We start from the raw sequence: 15,374 nt of genomic DNA on the forward strand, positions 1-15,374 counted from the left end.
TCCAGAATCCGGATGGGGGGTCCAGGGTCGCTTGCGTCCCTGCATCCCCGGGAGGCGGGCCGGTGTACCTCGTCCACCGCCTTGCCGCCCCAAGAAGAAAAAGCGGACCAGGGCAGCCTCGCTCCCCTGCTTCCCCCCAGCTACAGGACTACCCTTTCTTCAGCCCTCTTCTGCCCGGACCCCTGTTGCCTTGTGCCAGCGGTCGTAGGGTGGTCCTGCTGGTGTCTCAACTGAGGGTGAAGTCTACAGATGAAGATAGGTAAGTGACTCGTCTCCCCTAGCCTCCCCCCCCCCCCACTCACAGTATAACGGCGTGCCGTACTGCACGGCACCAGTGCCCCTGAGCGCCGTCTGCCTGCCCGCCCGCCCGTCCGCCCGTCTGCCTGCCCGCCCACGCTCCCGCACCCGGTGAGTTCCGCCGGCACCTGTCGCGGATCTGTGCGCTCCGTCTCCCTCTGTTCTTCGCCGCTGCATCGCGCACGGCAGCGTCTTCCGTGCGGTCGCAGACGGCACTGCGCAGGGCAGATGCGCTATTCGCGGCGCGCCGGGATCTTCGCGGCCGCACGGCGGTGTTGGGCTCTTCCCCTCTGCTGCAGCGAAGCGGCCCCTTCTGAGCAGCCATATTATCGGGGACTTAGGCACGCTGGCCGCAGCTGCGGTCACGTGCACAGGGGTGGGCGGCGCTTGCGGCCCTCTTCGTTATCCTGCCGCTCCCGGGCTGTCAGGGGGCGTGGCTTATTCTCCCGCCCTGCTGAAACTTCCTCTTCCTCTCAGCGCAGCGTGGTGGACACAGGACCTTGGCTCCCGCTCCACTCTGGTAGGAGATAGATACCCCGTTCAGCAGGATATCAAACCATGTCTGACCCAGCCACTGACCCCCCTCAGGCAACCTGTGTGACCACTCACTATGCCTGTTCAGTGTGTTCAGCCAAATTCCCTCGGGGCCAGTCACTCTCACTGTGCTCGGCTTGTCAGAAGCCCGCGCAGAGCAATCCCCCTAGAACACTGCAGCCCACAGAAGCCTTAGATCGCCCTGTTCAGGGGGAACCAGACTGGGCAAGGTCCCTGTCTCGGGCAGTGGAGGACCTCTCTAAGGTTTCCCATTCCACCCTTTCTCTGTTGGGTCGTTTGGTAGATAAATCGCCACCGGTGCAATCCGCGCAACCGCATTGCACGCAAACCAGAGGCAGACCTCCTAGTAAGCGCCCCAGAGCAGGTAACCGTTCCTCCTCTGACGCCTCTGCATCCCCCCCTGCTCCTGGATCCCAGTCACAGGCGTCCTCCCTGTTAGGTGACGCACTGTCAGAGGGTGAGCTCGGGGATTCTGATGCGGATATGGATCTGGAGCACTCTTCTCAGATTGCTTCCATGGTGGATAGCCTGATTTCGGCAATAAGGGATACCTTCCGGGTTCAGGAGGATCTTCCCTCCACTAGCCAACAAGGGGTGTCGTTTCTGCGTGCGAAACAGACTCCTAAGGCTTTCCCGTTGCACGAGGATTTTTCTATTGTGGTTAACAAGGCTTGGGACCAGCCAGGTTTGCGTTTTGTTATCCCAAAGCGCCTGGACCTTCTCTACCCCTTTCCACGCGAGACAGTGGAACTGTGGTCCTCCCCGCCGAAGGTGGATCCGCCGGTGGCTCGACTGGCAAAATCTACGACCATTCCGGTGGCGGATGGTTCGTCACTCCAGGACCCGGTGGACCGTCGCGTAGAGTCGCTCTCCAAGTCAATCTTTACGGCGAGCGGTTCGGCGCTGCGTCCGATTTTCGCGTCCGCCTGGGTAGCTAAGGCGGTTTCGGAGTGGTCCGTCCGGTTAAGCCAGGACATTTTGTCCAACCTCCCGCCTGCTGAGCTCGAATTGTCTGCGCTCCAAATTTCACATGCGGGAAAATATATCTGTGAAGCGGCACTGGATGCTGGATCGATGGTCGCTCGTGCCTCAGCTCTCGCCACCTCGGTACGCAGGGAGTTATGGCTCAAGGCCTGGAAGGCTGATTCTTCCTCTAAACGTTCTCTCCTAAAGCTTCCGTTTTCTGGGGCTCGGCTTTTCGGGCCGAAACTGGATGTCATAATCTCAGAAGCTACGGGTGGCAAAAGCACCCATTTGCCCCAACCCAAAGCGAAGCGGCCTTTTCAGTCCAGGCCTGCGTCCTCACGCTTCCAGTCCTTTCGCCGCTTCTCGGGCACCCGTTCAGCCCCCACCTCCGCGGCGGGACCACCCAACCAGGATCGGCGGAAGGGCCCATCCTTTAAGCCCCAGCAGGCTTGGCGTCCACGTGCCCAGCAACCTCGCGCAGCCCCAGGTAAGCAGCCTTCCGCATGAAGGTTTGTCCCCACCTTCTCAGGTGGGGGGGCGCCTTCTCCTGTTCCAGGACATTTGGCACGCCCACATTCCGGACGCATGGGCGCTCGAGGTGGTTTCCTCGGGCTACAAAATAGAATTCAGGTCCCTTCCCCCCAACCGTTTCTTCCCTTCCCAGCCTCCCAGGGATCCCGTCCGGGCCGCGGCTTTCTTGAACGCCGTCCAGTCCTTACTTCTGCGGGGGGTTATTTCTCCGGTACCTCCAGAAGAGCGTTTCACAGGTTTTTATTCCAACCTGTTTGTGGTCCCCAAGAAGGAGGGCGATGTGAGACCGATGCTGGACCTCAAGCTTCTGAATCGCTATCTGCGGGTTCAGAGGTTCAGAATGGAATCCCTTCGTTCCGTTGTAGCCTCGTTGGTGCAGGGGGAGCACATGGCGTCTTTGGACGTACAGGATGCGTATCTCCACATACCTATTGCTACCATGCACCAACGTTTCCTCCGATTTGCCATCCAGTCGGATCACTTCCAATTCGTCGCGCTACCATTCGGTCTGGCGACGGCCCCGCGGGTGTTCACGAAGGTTCTGGCACCACTTCTGGGGATCCTGCGGTCCAGGGGCATTACCCTTCTCCCCTACCTGGACGACATCTTAGTCAAAGCCCCGTCAGCGCCGCAATGCGCAGACAGCCTTCGGATTACGATGAGCACGCTCACTCGCTTCGGCTGGATTCTCAACCGAAGGAAGTCATGCCTGTTTCCAACCACTCGGATCAGGTTCCTGGGTATGACGTTGGATTCCGAGGCCGCCGTGGTCCGTCTCCCTCTGGACAAGAGGTTGGGCATTCAGAATGCAGTGGTTCTGCTCAACCGGCATCGCAAGGTGTCGATTCGCAACTGCATGCGAGTTCTGGGGCTGATGGTGGCCTCATTCGAGGCGGTACCGTTCGCCCAGTTCCACACCAGGGTGTTTCAGCGGCTCATCCTGTCCTCCTGGGACAAGTCCCGGGATTCACTGGACCTCAGGATTTCGCTGCCTCAGCCCGTTCGCGAGGCTCTCGCCTGGTGGATGATTCCGGACAACCTGTCGTCAGGGAAGTCGTTCCTGCCGGTGTCTTGGACGGTGATTACGACCGACGCCAGCCTCCGCGGTTGGGGAGGGGTCTTCGGTACTCGGACAGCCCAAGGTGTCTGGTCTCTGTCGGAGTCCAGACTACCCATCAATATCCTGGAGCTCCGGGCCATCTACCTCTCCCTTTGCCATTGGACCACCGATCTGCGGGGCCGTCCGGTCAGGATACAGTCGGACAACGCCACAGCGGTCGCCTACATCAATCACCAGGGGGGGACGCGCAGCGGACCGGTGATGGACGAGGCCGCGAGGATTCTGCAGTGGGCGGAAGCCCATGTCCCGATGGTCTCGGCGGTCTTCATCCCAGGCGTGGACAATTGGACGGCGGATTTCCTCAGCCGAACGACGGTGGATTCGGGGGAGTGGGCTCTCCACCCGGAGGTGTTCGAGGACCTTTGCCTCCGGTGGGGTCGCCCGGAAGTGGACCTAATGGCATCTCGGTTGAATCACAAACTCCCGTGCTTCCTGTCTCGCGCAAGGGATCCGATGGCCTACGACGTAGACGCACTCGTGGCACCGTGGGGCGACTTCAAGTTTCTGTATGTATTCCCGCCACTGCCGCTCCTACCGCGGATTCTTCGCAGAATCAGGATGGAGGGTGTTCAAACGCTCCTGATTGCCCCGGACTGGCCGCGCCGAGCTTGGTACTCGGAGCTCGTTCTGCTCCTGGGGGACGCGCCGTGGCCTCTTCCACTCAGGCCCGACCTGCTCTCGCAGGGCCCAGTCTTCCACCAGGGTTTACATACGCTGCGTTTGACGGCGTGGCTATTGAAACCTTCCTGCTGAAGAACAGGGGTTTCTCGGATGCGGTCGTTCGAACGATGGTTAGGGCTCGGAAGCCCTCCTCGGCGAGGATCTACTATCGTACGTGGAGGTCGTTCTTGAAGTTCTGTGAGGACAAGGACCTCCCCTCCAGGAGTTTTTCCCTCCCTACGGTGTTGGCCTTTCTTCAAGCAGGTTTGGAGCTGGGTCTGTCCCTAAGTTCGCTGAAGGGGCAGGTTTCGGCCCTTTCCATTTTTTTCCAGCGTACGCTGGCAGTGCTGGGGCCCGTCAAGACCTTCATGCAGGGTGTTGCGCACACCGCGGTTCCATATCGGCCGCCGTTACATTCCTGGGACCTGAATTTGGTGCTGGTGGCACTTCAGTCCGAGCCGTTTGAACCCCTGAGGGAAGTCTCCCTCCGCATGTTGTCGTGGAAGGTGGCATTCCTGGTTGCCATTACGTCCATCCGTCGGGTGTCGGAACTGGCGGCACTGTCGTGCAAGGAGCCTTTCTTGGTGTTCCATCAGGATAAGGTGGTGCTCCGGACGGTGCCGTCGTTTCTGCCGAAGGTGGTGTCGGCGTTCCATGTCAATGAGGACATTGTCCTCCCCTCGCTTTGCCCTAAACCTTCTCATCCTAGGGAAGTGGCGCTTCATCGTCTGGATGTGGTGCGGGCCTTACAGATCTACCTGGCCGCGGTAGCCTCCTTTCGGCGAGCGGACTCTCTGTTCCTAGTTCCGGAGGGTCCTCGGAAGGGTTTGGCGGCATCCAAGGTGGCGATTGCTCGGTGGATTAGATCGGCCATTCACGAGGCCTACCGCGCCAGAGGCAGGGTTCCTCTGCCTGGCGTCACGGCGCACTCGACCAGGGCGGTCGGGGCTTCTTGGGCACACTTTCACCACGCTTCGGCGTCTCAATTGTGTAAGGCAGCGACTTGGTCTTCGTTGCACACCTTCACCAAGTTCTACAAGGTGCATTCGTTCGCATCGGCGGATGCTGCTCTTGGCCGTAGGATCTTACAGGCCGCAGTGTAGTGGCTCGACTGTGGAGGTGAAGTCAGCGGTTTTCCCACCCTGGGGACTGCTTTAGGACGTCCCATGGTCCTGTGTCCCCCAATGATATGAGCGAGAAAATGAGATTTTTGTGAACTCACCTTGTAAAATCTCTTTCTCGCTTTATTCATTGGGGGACACAGCACCCACCCATTGTTGTTGGTTTCTACTGAGACCAGTGGTCCAAGTTACCGGTTGGGACTGAGGTCAGGTTCGGTTGTTTGGTTGGACTGTGGTCTTCCTGTTTTGTTTTGTTTCGGTATGTTTCTCCTACTGCTGAAGCACAAACTGATATGCTCTCTCCAGGCTGGAGGGGGTATAGCCTGCAGGGGAGGAGCAAACAGCTTTCAGCCTAGTGTCGCCTCCTAGTGGCAGCAGCAAGCTATACCCATGGTCCTGTGTCCCCCAATGAATAAAGCGAGAAAGAGATTTTACAAGGTGAGTTCACAAAAATCTCATTTTTGTACTCACTGTAAAATCCTTTTCTCGTAGTAGGCATTGGGGGACACAGCACCATGGGTATATGTCCAACTACCACTAGGAGGTGACACTAGACATTAAAAAAGTGTTGGCTCCTCCCCGTTGGGCTATACCCTCTCCACAGGCACTAGACAGATCAGTTTGTACCAAAAAGCAGTAGGAGAGAGAAGAAGGCAAGGAACAAACAACTCCCGTAGCGGGAAAGAACAGGAAACCAGCCCGGAGAAGCGAAAGTAAAAAACATAGGGTGGGACACCCATATGCATAAGGAATGGGGAAGTCGCTAGAAAAGAAGCGGGAGTGACTACATGAAATGTAGAAACCAGCTGCGACCGACATACAGAAGACTCCCAGGGGGAGAGAGTACCAGACAGGCGCAGACAACAGCAAGGTCCCAGGGGACTGTCCTCTATTAGATAGTACAACTAAGCAGAGAATATAAAGGAACGCTCGGACCCCAAAGGAACTACGGAGCCCTGTCCAATGCCAGAGCAATCAGCAGAAAATTCACCTGCCAGGCAGGTGTGTGGCGCTCAGTGGTTCTGTCCCTGACTCATCAGGGAGGGCGTCCAGCGAGGATAATGTCGCTGACCCCAGAAGGATTCCGTGTGGCTGAAGACATCCACTGATGGCCAAAAACTGCTGCAGCGGCCGGTGCTCACCAAGCTACGTACCCCAACAAGGAGAAGATCCAGTGGAGAACACTGTACTCCACCAGGAATGGTCCGCCCTGTAATAGAAAACAATGCGGGTACTCCTTTAAAATATGGGGGACGCGGCAGCAGACAGTAGTATTTGATAGGGATGGCAAATGCAACCGTAGCACAAAAGCTCACGGAGCATGGTGTAGGGAGCGTGGTTGTATGTGGACCACCCACCAGATCAGAACAGATCAGCCATATACTGGGTACACCAGAAGTAGCACTAGACCGACAAGGTGGAGGTGGGGGTTGGGCTGGGCCACCCCTGCCAGATATGGTTACCACGTACATGCTGAACCAGGATGGCCGTTGTGGACAGTGCCTTGAGAAGTACAAGGAGCACGACCGTAATGGAGTAGCAGATGTATGGAAGAACCAAAAAGGGAAGTAACCAACATCCGCAGCACAGATTAGAGCCCGGGGAAGGAAGCACCCAGTAATACAGAAACTGTATAGGCGTGAACGTGGCCCATCCGCAGGGAGGACCCAGGGGGTTAAAGAGACCGCAGTTTGTAGGTAGCGCTCCAGCAACTCTGCCAGGGATTGGGCGAGTCAGGCAAGGTTCCCATGGTTCGACACGGAGGGAGCCCATTCAGGGGGGACCTACACACAAAAGGGTGGGAGGGGGGACAAGGCGACCACATGGAAACCTCCGTAGACAACGGGAGCACGCGAAATACGCGGCGATCCGATAGGCAGGGCTGTCCTATCTGTCCACGGATGCCACGTTCCCAAGAGGTGGTGCTGCAGCAGCATAAAGCAGGTGGCAGGGCTGCAGGAGAATGCAGCAATCGAGGGGGGGGGGGGGGGGGGGGGGAAGGAGCCTGGAGAGCAATTCAGCCAGAGCCTGCCTACCAGACCCCAGGAGCTGTGTAGCACACCCCCAGCAGGAGAAGTTAAGAAGCGATTCTCTGAGAGGAAAAAATGTAAGGCCAGGGGGCTTCTGGGGGCAGGATTCCCTAGTAGGCCCGAAAAGCCGGGGCCTAAATTAGTGGAGCGCGGCCGAGAATGAACGGCCACGATCGCGGAAGTGCCCCAGAGCTGCCGCGACGAACAGGGGCCGGGGGAGAGAGAAGTTAAGAAGCGACCCCCAGAGAGGAAAAAACGGAAGGCCAGGTGGCTTCTGGGGCCAGGATACAGCTGAGAGACTGAACCACCAGTGTAGGGACCTGGGAATGGAGGAGAGGGAGGGAACGTGTGGGAGACCCTAATCTAACATACTCACCTTCAGACGTCTTCAGGCGCAGCAATAACCACCCCCTCGGCGGACTCAACACGGGAACCGCGGGACTGCCGGAATTCCACTGCGGAAGCAGATTAGGGGACTGGGTGGCTGCCAGGTACCCGAGTACGCGCCCGCAGGGGGGCAACTAAAGTGGAACACGACGGAGCCACCCCTGCCGCAGGCCGGAACCTGCAGAGAAGAGAAAAAAAAAAAAAAAAAAGTTGCAGGATGACCTGCACAAAAAGCAGGTCAGGTCTGCCTCCTACGGACACTAGAACAAGACTGATCTGTCTAGTGTCTGTGGAGAGCGTATAGCCCAACGGGGAGGAGCCAACACTTTTTTATGTCTAGTGTCGCCTCCTAGTGATAGTTGGACATATACCCATGGTGCTGTGTCCCTCAATGCCATGCATGAGAAATTATTGTTTCCATGCTTCAATTGTGGTTTGACTTGTAGTAAAGGAAAAATTTTATCTCACCTGCTGGAGAACTGCCTCTTGAGGAAAATTAAATTCCTTCAGGTCACTGTCTTCATCATCACTGGAGGAGTGCATATTTCTTGTATTTACCTGCAGAAAGGAGAACAACAGTAAAACAGTGTATATATGTAATGTGTCAATACGGATTATGAAAATGTAAAAAAGCTAATGATGCCGTGTCAGTGATCTATAGTGTAACCCTGCAATTTCAAACCAAATTTACAGTTTTGTTTAACCCCTTCCCGTTCAGTGATGTACTAAAAGCAAAGTCCTAAAACAATGGCGGAATTGATCTGTATACAGTGTCACCCCAAATTTTTTACGTTATATAATAAAGTAGAGGTACACCAAAATTGTGACAATTTGTCCAGCATTACCAAACCCTCATATGGCTATGCTGATAAAAAAGTTACTGCTTTTGAAGTGCAAAGTAGAATAATTAAAAACAATCCCTGGACTCTTAAGTACCAAACTAGACTGTGCCCTTAAAGGGGTTGTCCGAGTTCAGAGCTGAACCCGGACATATCCCCTTCTTCCCCTCCACTTAGCCCCTCTGACATGAGCATTGGAGCATTCCATGCTCTGATGCTCTCCCTTGCCCTGTGCATAGGGTTTTTCTAGGTGATGTGGGTAAGCTAGGCGGAGGCTTCTGCCTAGCAGCGAGCCTGGTGACATCACCGGCACTAATGGGCAGGCTTTAGCACTGACCTAGCCTGTAAAACGCCTAGGGCAGCACTAAAGTCTGCCCATCAGTGTCTGTGATGTCACCGGGAGCACTACTAGGTGGAAGCCTCTGCCTAGCGGTGTAAAAATGTAGACAAAAAAGCCATTGCCCTGTTAGGGAGAGCATCGGAGCATAAAATGCTCCAATGCTCATGTCAGAGGGGCTGAGTGGGGGAAGAAGGGGATAAGTGCGGGTTCAGCTCTGAACCAGGACAATAAAGATCATCTGTCATTAGTTGTGGCACTAAGGACACAGTGATGCCTTTTTAATTTACCATTTTTGGAGGAGGTGAGAGGACCCAAAAATCCCACCAATTCAGCCATTTAAAAAAAATATATATATTTTTTTATGGTTTTCCCCATGAGGGATAAATAGTTAAAGGGGGATTCTGGTTATTTAAAGTTATACTCTAACCACAGAAAATAAATAGAGTGGCGGCACACATGCCCAACCGGCTGCTTTATTCATTACCAGGTCCCCATTCTAGTGATTGGTGGGGGGTCACAGTTGTGTGAACCCCACCAATCTAATAGTTATCCCCTGCGATTCACAACAGAACATGTTCTGTCTTTTTGAGTTGCGGGGGCACGGATGGGAAGCCCAAGCAGGCTCTTCATAGTGCTTTTGTGGGCTTCTGATCCATGCCTCCGCTCCGCAAAAGATGTCCTATCTTCTGTCGTATGTTGCAGATTGCAAGTGCAATCAGCCAGTGGCTGTATATTGCAGATCCGCGGTCCATGAGCCCTAAGAAAAGTGGCAGAATAGTGTAAAATTAGATTTTTTGTGAAACTGACCTGTAAAATCTTTTTCTCGTCTTTTCCATTCGGGGACACAGACCATGGGTATAGCTTAGGCCATTACTAGGAGGAGACACTACACTATGCTCCTCCTCCACTGGCTATACCCCCATGCTCCAACAGGAGGACCTCAGTGCGTGCAAAAGCAGTAGGAGAAGGAGATCAGAGACCAAATATTAACAAAGAAAAGCAGAACCAAGAAACACCGCCATCGGGCCGTTAACGGGAGCTGTGTCCCCCAATGGAAAAGACGAGAAAAAGATTTTACAGGCGAGTTTCACAAAATAAATCTCCTTTTCTCGCCCGTTCCGTTGGGGGACACAGACCATGGGACATCCTAGAGCAGTCCATGGGGTGGGAAGACCAGCACCTCCAGAGGGAAAACGTCCAACGGTTAAACAGGAACCACAGCCTGCAATACCTTGCGCCCTAGGGCAGCATCAGCTGACGCCAAAGAGTGCAGCTGCTAGAACTTTGTAAAGGTATGCAAGGACGACCAGGTGGCCACCTTACAAAGTTGTGATGTAGAAGCTCGATTGCGCCTGGCCCACGGTAACCCCCACTGGGGGAACCCTACCTCGGGATCGATAGGCCATGGCAATAGTCGACCGAATCCACCAAGCCACAGTGACCTTGGAGGCCGCCAGACCCTTAAAGGGGTTATACAAGTTATTTTTTGGTTCTATGTTCCTAATTAAGCAAATGTAACAGCTTTCCAATTCACTCCCTTTATCTCCGGTGGCTGGTTTCTCAGATTTGACTGAGGGTCACATGACCTGTGATGTCAGCTTCTCTCTCTGCTCTGATAAAGGTCGTTTACAAGCCTGTACACGCCCCCCTTCACTGCCGTCTACTCTCTGCTGGGATTCTTAACCCCGTCAGCTGCACAGCTCTGCAGCAGGGACAATTCTGGGCACTGGAGCTGATATACTAGAAGGTAGGGGGAAGATCCTGTGTGTATTAGCAGTGTCATTATACAGCTGGGACATGTAGTCCTACACATGCAACATGCTGCAGAGTCTCCCAGCACTCAGGGCAGCTCTTGTATACACTCCCTTACCAGTGTCATTATACAGCTGGAACTTTTAGTCCTACACATACAGGGCCAGCCTTTGGGGCGTGCGGGCTGTGCGGCCGCACAGGGCGCCATAGCAACAGGGGCGCCGGGCGGCCGACAGCTCGCAGTGTAATATGCGGCAGGCGAGGCGGCACTTGTGTTCTCCCTCGGGGAGCCTCCTCCCCTGTTTGACCTGACTCCCCCTCCCCTGTGGGGGGGGGGGGGGGGGCAACATTCTCTGTTAATACCATGATTGGGGGCACTATAGGGGCATCTACTGAGGCCACAAAGAAGGGGTATTTTATATGGGCTCTCTGTACAGTACAATTTTACACTGGGACACATGGTGGGTACTATGGGGAAGGGGGGGGAGGAGTACTATGGGGTCATCTACGGGGGGCACTAAGAAGGGGTATTTCATACTTGCAAATTATGGGGGACACTGAGGGCATCTACTGGAGCATTTTATACTGGTACATTATGGGGGGCACTAGGAGGAAGGAGGGTGTGGAGCACTATGGGTTCATTTACTAGGGGCACTATATAGGGGTATTTTATACTGGCACATTATGGGGGCACTATGAGGACATTAGCTCAAATGGGGGCATTACAAGGGGGTATTTTTTGCACTGTCACATTATAAGAAGAATTATTACTACTGGGGGGGGGGGGGGCATTATGGTGGGCTTTATTACTCCCCCATGGTATGACCCCCTAGTAGCAGCACCAGCCTCTCCCTGCTCTGCTATCCCTCTGCCCCTTCTCCAAATACTTATTATGAAATCTTTCTCATTAGGATAAAACACATCATCAGCTCCACCGAGCCCCCGGCCAGTGTGGAAGTGGCGTCCGAGATCCCCAAGGGCCAAGCCAAGTAAGGCCCCATGCACACGGCCGTGGAACCGCGGCCTGGATCCCTCCTGAGAGCAGGAGCGCACGGCGTCACTGGTTGCTTTGACGCCCTGCGCTCCCTGCTGCCGCCGCAATACAGTAATACACTGGTATGATCTATACCAGTGTATTACTGTACTGTGCCGGCAGCAGGGAGCGCACGGCGTCATAGCAACCAGTGACGCCGTGAGCTCCTGCTCTCAGGAGGGATCCAGGCCGCGGTTCCACGGCCCGCACACGGCCGTGTGCATGGGGCCTAACTAAGTTTTCATGTGAAATATGTTTGTTATACACCTATAGCATACACTGTGCCACAAAATATACCGCTACACTGTGTAGTCTGCTCTATAAGCACCATTGTTTTGTGGCGGCGGACAGAAAAAAATAATCTAAAAGTGCCCCTCCCGAGACCAGGCTCTGGATCCGCCACTGCCCTGTGTCTGACCTGTCACCTGATGATCCTCCTGTGCCGTGCGTCTGGCACGTCTGCACCATTTCAAATTCACAGTTCACACTGGCCAATCAGCTTTTCGCAGCGCAAAGATCCTGCTGCTGATTGGCCAGTGTGTAGGACTGGCGCAGCAGGCGCTCCGCTCGCATCCCGCTCGTTCCTGTGTCACTCACCGCGTCAAGGTCTGACGACTACAGCCCGCCCCAGACAGACTAAAGGACTGCTCTGGAGACTGTCGAACCGGACTATAAGGAAAGTTACCTTATAGTAATTTACATGCACTAGAAAACTGATCCATACCCAGCCCAATTTAGCAAAGTGGCAATTCTGGTGCAGGGGGAATGATAAATCTTCCCATTGTGTTTTCTAGCACCTTCTGAACTATGTTATAGGCACAGGTGCTAACATTGTTGGGCCCATGGAGGGAAAAGTAGTGTAAATTAATGATGGCACACCAGGGCAGGTGTAACGTTATACTTCCCTAATTCGTGAGATTTCCCTACTCTTGTCACAACGGACATGACGTGAGGAGGTGTTCAGCACCGTGCAGGCGCACAACGATAGGTTAGGGAAATTTCACAGCAGAGTGCGCATGCGCCAGGAGCCTCGCCGGCAGTTAGGGTAGAGAAAAATTATGGGCCAGTGCGCAGGCACGGTGATCGGATGGATGTTCTCAGCTGAACACCGGCCGACACTGTGCATGCGCTGGGAGCCTCACCAGCGGTTAGGGTAGGGAAAAAGCACTGGCCTGTATGTAGTTTTTCCCTTCCCTAACCGCTGGTGAGGCTCCCAGCGCATGCGCAGTGTCGGCCGGTGTCCAGCTGAGAACATCCATCCGATCACCGCGCCTGCACACTGGCCCATAATTTTTCTCTACCCTAACTGCCGGCGAGGCTCCTGGCGCATGCGCACTCTGCTGTGAAAGTTCCCTAACCTGTCATTGTGCGCCTGCGCGATGCTGCACACCTCCTCATGTCATGTCCGATGCGACCAGAAGTGACGAGGGTAGGGAAATCTCACAAAGTAGGGAAGTATAACGTTACACCAGCGTTTGGGGTGTGCGGGCTGGTAACTACTTGTTTGGATTGCCAGGCAGCCTATGCCATGATGCAAGCAACAAGCAGTGCTTTTTTTTTTTTTAGGAGGGGGGGGAAGGGGCGCCACAAGGTTAGCTCGCACAGGGCGCCTGAACACCTAAGGCCGGCCCTGTACACATACTGCAGAGTCTCCCAGCAGGCAGACATTTCACTCAGGGCAGCTTTTGTATCCACTCCCTTAGCAGAGTGGGGGAGGGGCAGAGATTGTTTTTATTGCATGTAAACAAAGGCCCAGAAAAGAACCAGGGAAATGAGGAAAAATATATATTTTTATTTTTTTGCATAAAACTTGCTTAGCTCAGTTATATATCAGATTTTCAGTGCTATATTATTTTTTTTCATAACTTGGACAACCCCTTTAAGAGGCCCCTCAGGAACCACAAAAAAGGAGTCCGAGCGGCAAAATGGGGCAGTAACCGACAGGTACACCCGTAAAGCACGGACAACATCCAGAGAATGGAGAGCACGCTCCTTGGGGTTCGCCGGAGCGGGGCAAAAGGATGGCAGGACTATGTTCTCATTAAGGTGGAGACCACCTTGGGCAAAAAGGAAGGGACAGGGCTCAGTACCACCTTGTCCTTGTGGAAGACCAAAAAGGGTTCCTTAGAGGAAAGGGCGGCCAGCTCAGATACCCTCCTGATAGAGGTGATGGCCACCAAAAAGACCACCTTCCAGGTGAGAAAACTCAGGGAAATGTCCCTCAGGGGCTCAAAAGGAGCCGCCTGGAAAGAAGACAGAACCAGGTTCAAATCCCAGGGGGGCAGAGGAGGGACATACGGAGGGACCGAATGCTCCACCCCCTGCAGGAAGGCCCTCGCCGGACCTAGCAGAGCCAGAGATCGCTGAAAGAAAATGGCCAGAGTGGAGACCTGACCCTTCAGAGAGCTCAGGGACATTTCCATCTCAAGACCTGACTGGAGAAAGGAGAGGACCACCGGAACGGAGAAATGAAGGGGAAAAAAAAGCCCATCTTCTCACAAAAGACAAGAAAGGCCTTCCAGGTACGATAGTATATCCCGGAGGAAGCTGGTTTCCTGGCTTTGATCATGGTCTTCACAACCGTGAAGCCCCTCTTCTTCAAGATGGTGGTCTCAACAGCCACGCCGTTAAACGAAGTGGTTGTAAATTCTGGTGGAAGAGAGGTCCGTGAGACAGAAGGTCCTCCCTGAGAGGAAGAGGCCACGGAACGTCCGCCAGCATCCGAGTGACCTCTGAGAACAAGGCGCGGCGAGGCCAATCAGGGGCGATGAGGATGGTCGGGATTCCTTCTGCCGCGACCCTGCGAAGAACCTTTGGGAGTAGAGGCAATGGTGGGAAGACATAGAGGAGTGCAAAGTCTTGCCACGGAGAGACTAGAGCGTCCACCCCGTACACCTCCGGGTCCCAAGCTCGGGCCAGGAACATGGGAACCTTGTTGTTGAGCCTGGATGCCATCAAGTCCACGTGCGGGCGGCCCCAACGGCGACAGAGGTCCTTGAATACGTCCGGATGCAGAGACCACTCTCCCGGATCCACCCTGTTGCGGCTGAGAAAATCCGCCGTCCAGTTTTCGACCCCTGGGATGTATACTGCAGACAATATTGGAACATGAGCCTCCACCCACTGGAGGATCCTCTTCACCTCCTGCATCACCAGCCGGCTGCGGGTTCCGCCCTGATGATTAATGTAGGCCACGGCTGTGGCATTGTCCGACTGGATCCTTGCCGGGAGACCCGTTAAAGAGGGGGGTCCAATGAGACAGAGAGACGAAAATTGCTCTGAGCTCCAATATGTTGATCGGAAGGCGGGCTTCCACTTCTGACCACACCCCCTGAACCGTCCGAGCCTGGAGAACGCTGCTCCAACCCAGGAGACTGGCATCGGTGGTGACTACTGTCCACGAGATTGGGAGGAAGGATTTCCCCGAAGTCAGATTCTGAGGGGACAGCCACCATTGGAGTTCCATGCGAACCCGAGGAGGAAGGCGGATTCGAGAGTCCAGACCCCTCGATGTCCTGTCCCAGAAGGACAGGATCGCCTGCTGCAGAGTGTGAAACTGGACAGAGGGGACTGCCTCCAAGGAGGCCACCATAAGCCCCAGAACCTGCATGCACTCCCGGATGGAGAGACACAGGGAATGTAGGAGAGACACCGACTCCCGTATCCGTGAGAACTTGCAATCCGGGAGGAATACTCGGGCTGCAGTAGTCCATAATCATCCCCAGGAAGGTCACCCTCTGGGA

At 54.8% G+C, this 15,374-nt stretch overlaps 1 protein-coding gene across 2 annotated transcripts in view; it reads right to left on the minus strand.

Moving 5' to 3' along the window:
* PPP6R1 (protein phosphatase 6 regulatory subunit 1) overlaps positions 1-15,374 on the minus strand; it is a 104,840-nt gene that overhangs the window by 30,523 nt on the left and 58,943 nt on the right. For both annotated transcript variants that reach the window (XM_044281720.1, XM_044281719.1), the window contains exon 14: positions 8,136-8,225. In XM_044281720.1, the coding sequence (XP_044137655.1) occupies positions 8,136-8,225 (90 nt within the window). The remainder of the gene's footprint in view (positions 1-8,135; positions 8,226-15,374) is intronic.

The sequence above is a fragment of the Bufo gargarizans genome, chromosome 2 (assembly GCF_014858855.1).
Source record: "Bufo gargarizans isolate SCDJY-AF-19 chromosome 2, ASM1485885v1, whole genome shotgun sequence".
In the NCBI taxonomy this organism is placed as follows: Eukaryota; Metazoa; Chordata; class Amphibia; order Anura; family Bufonidae; genus Bufo; species Bufo gargarizans.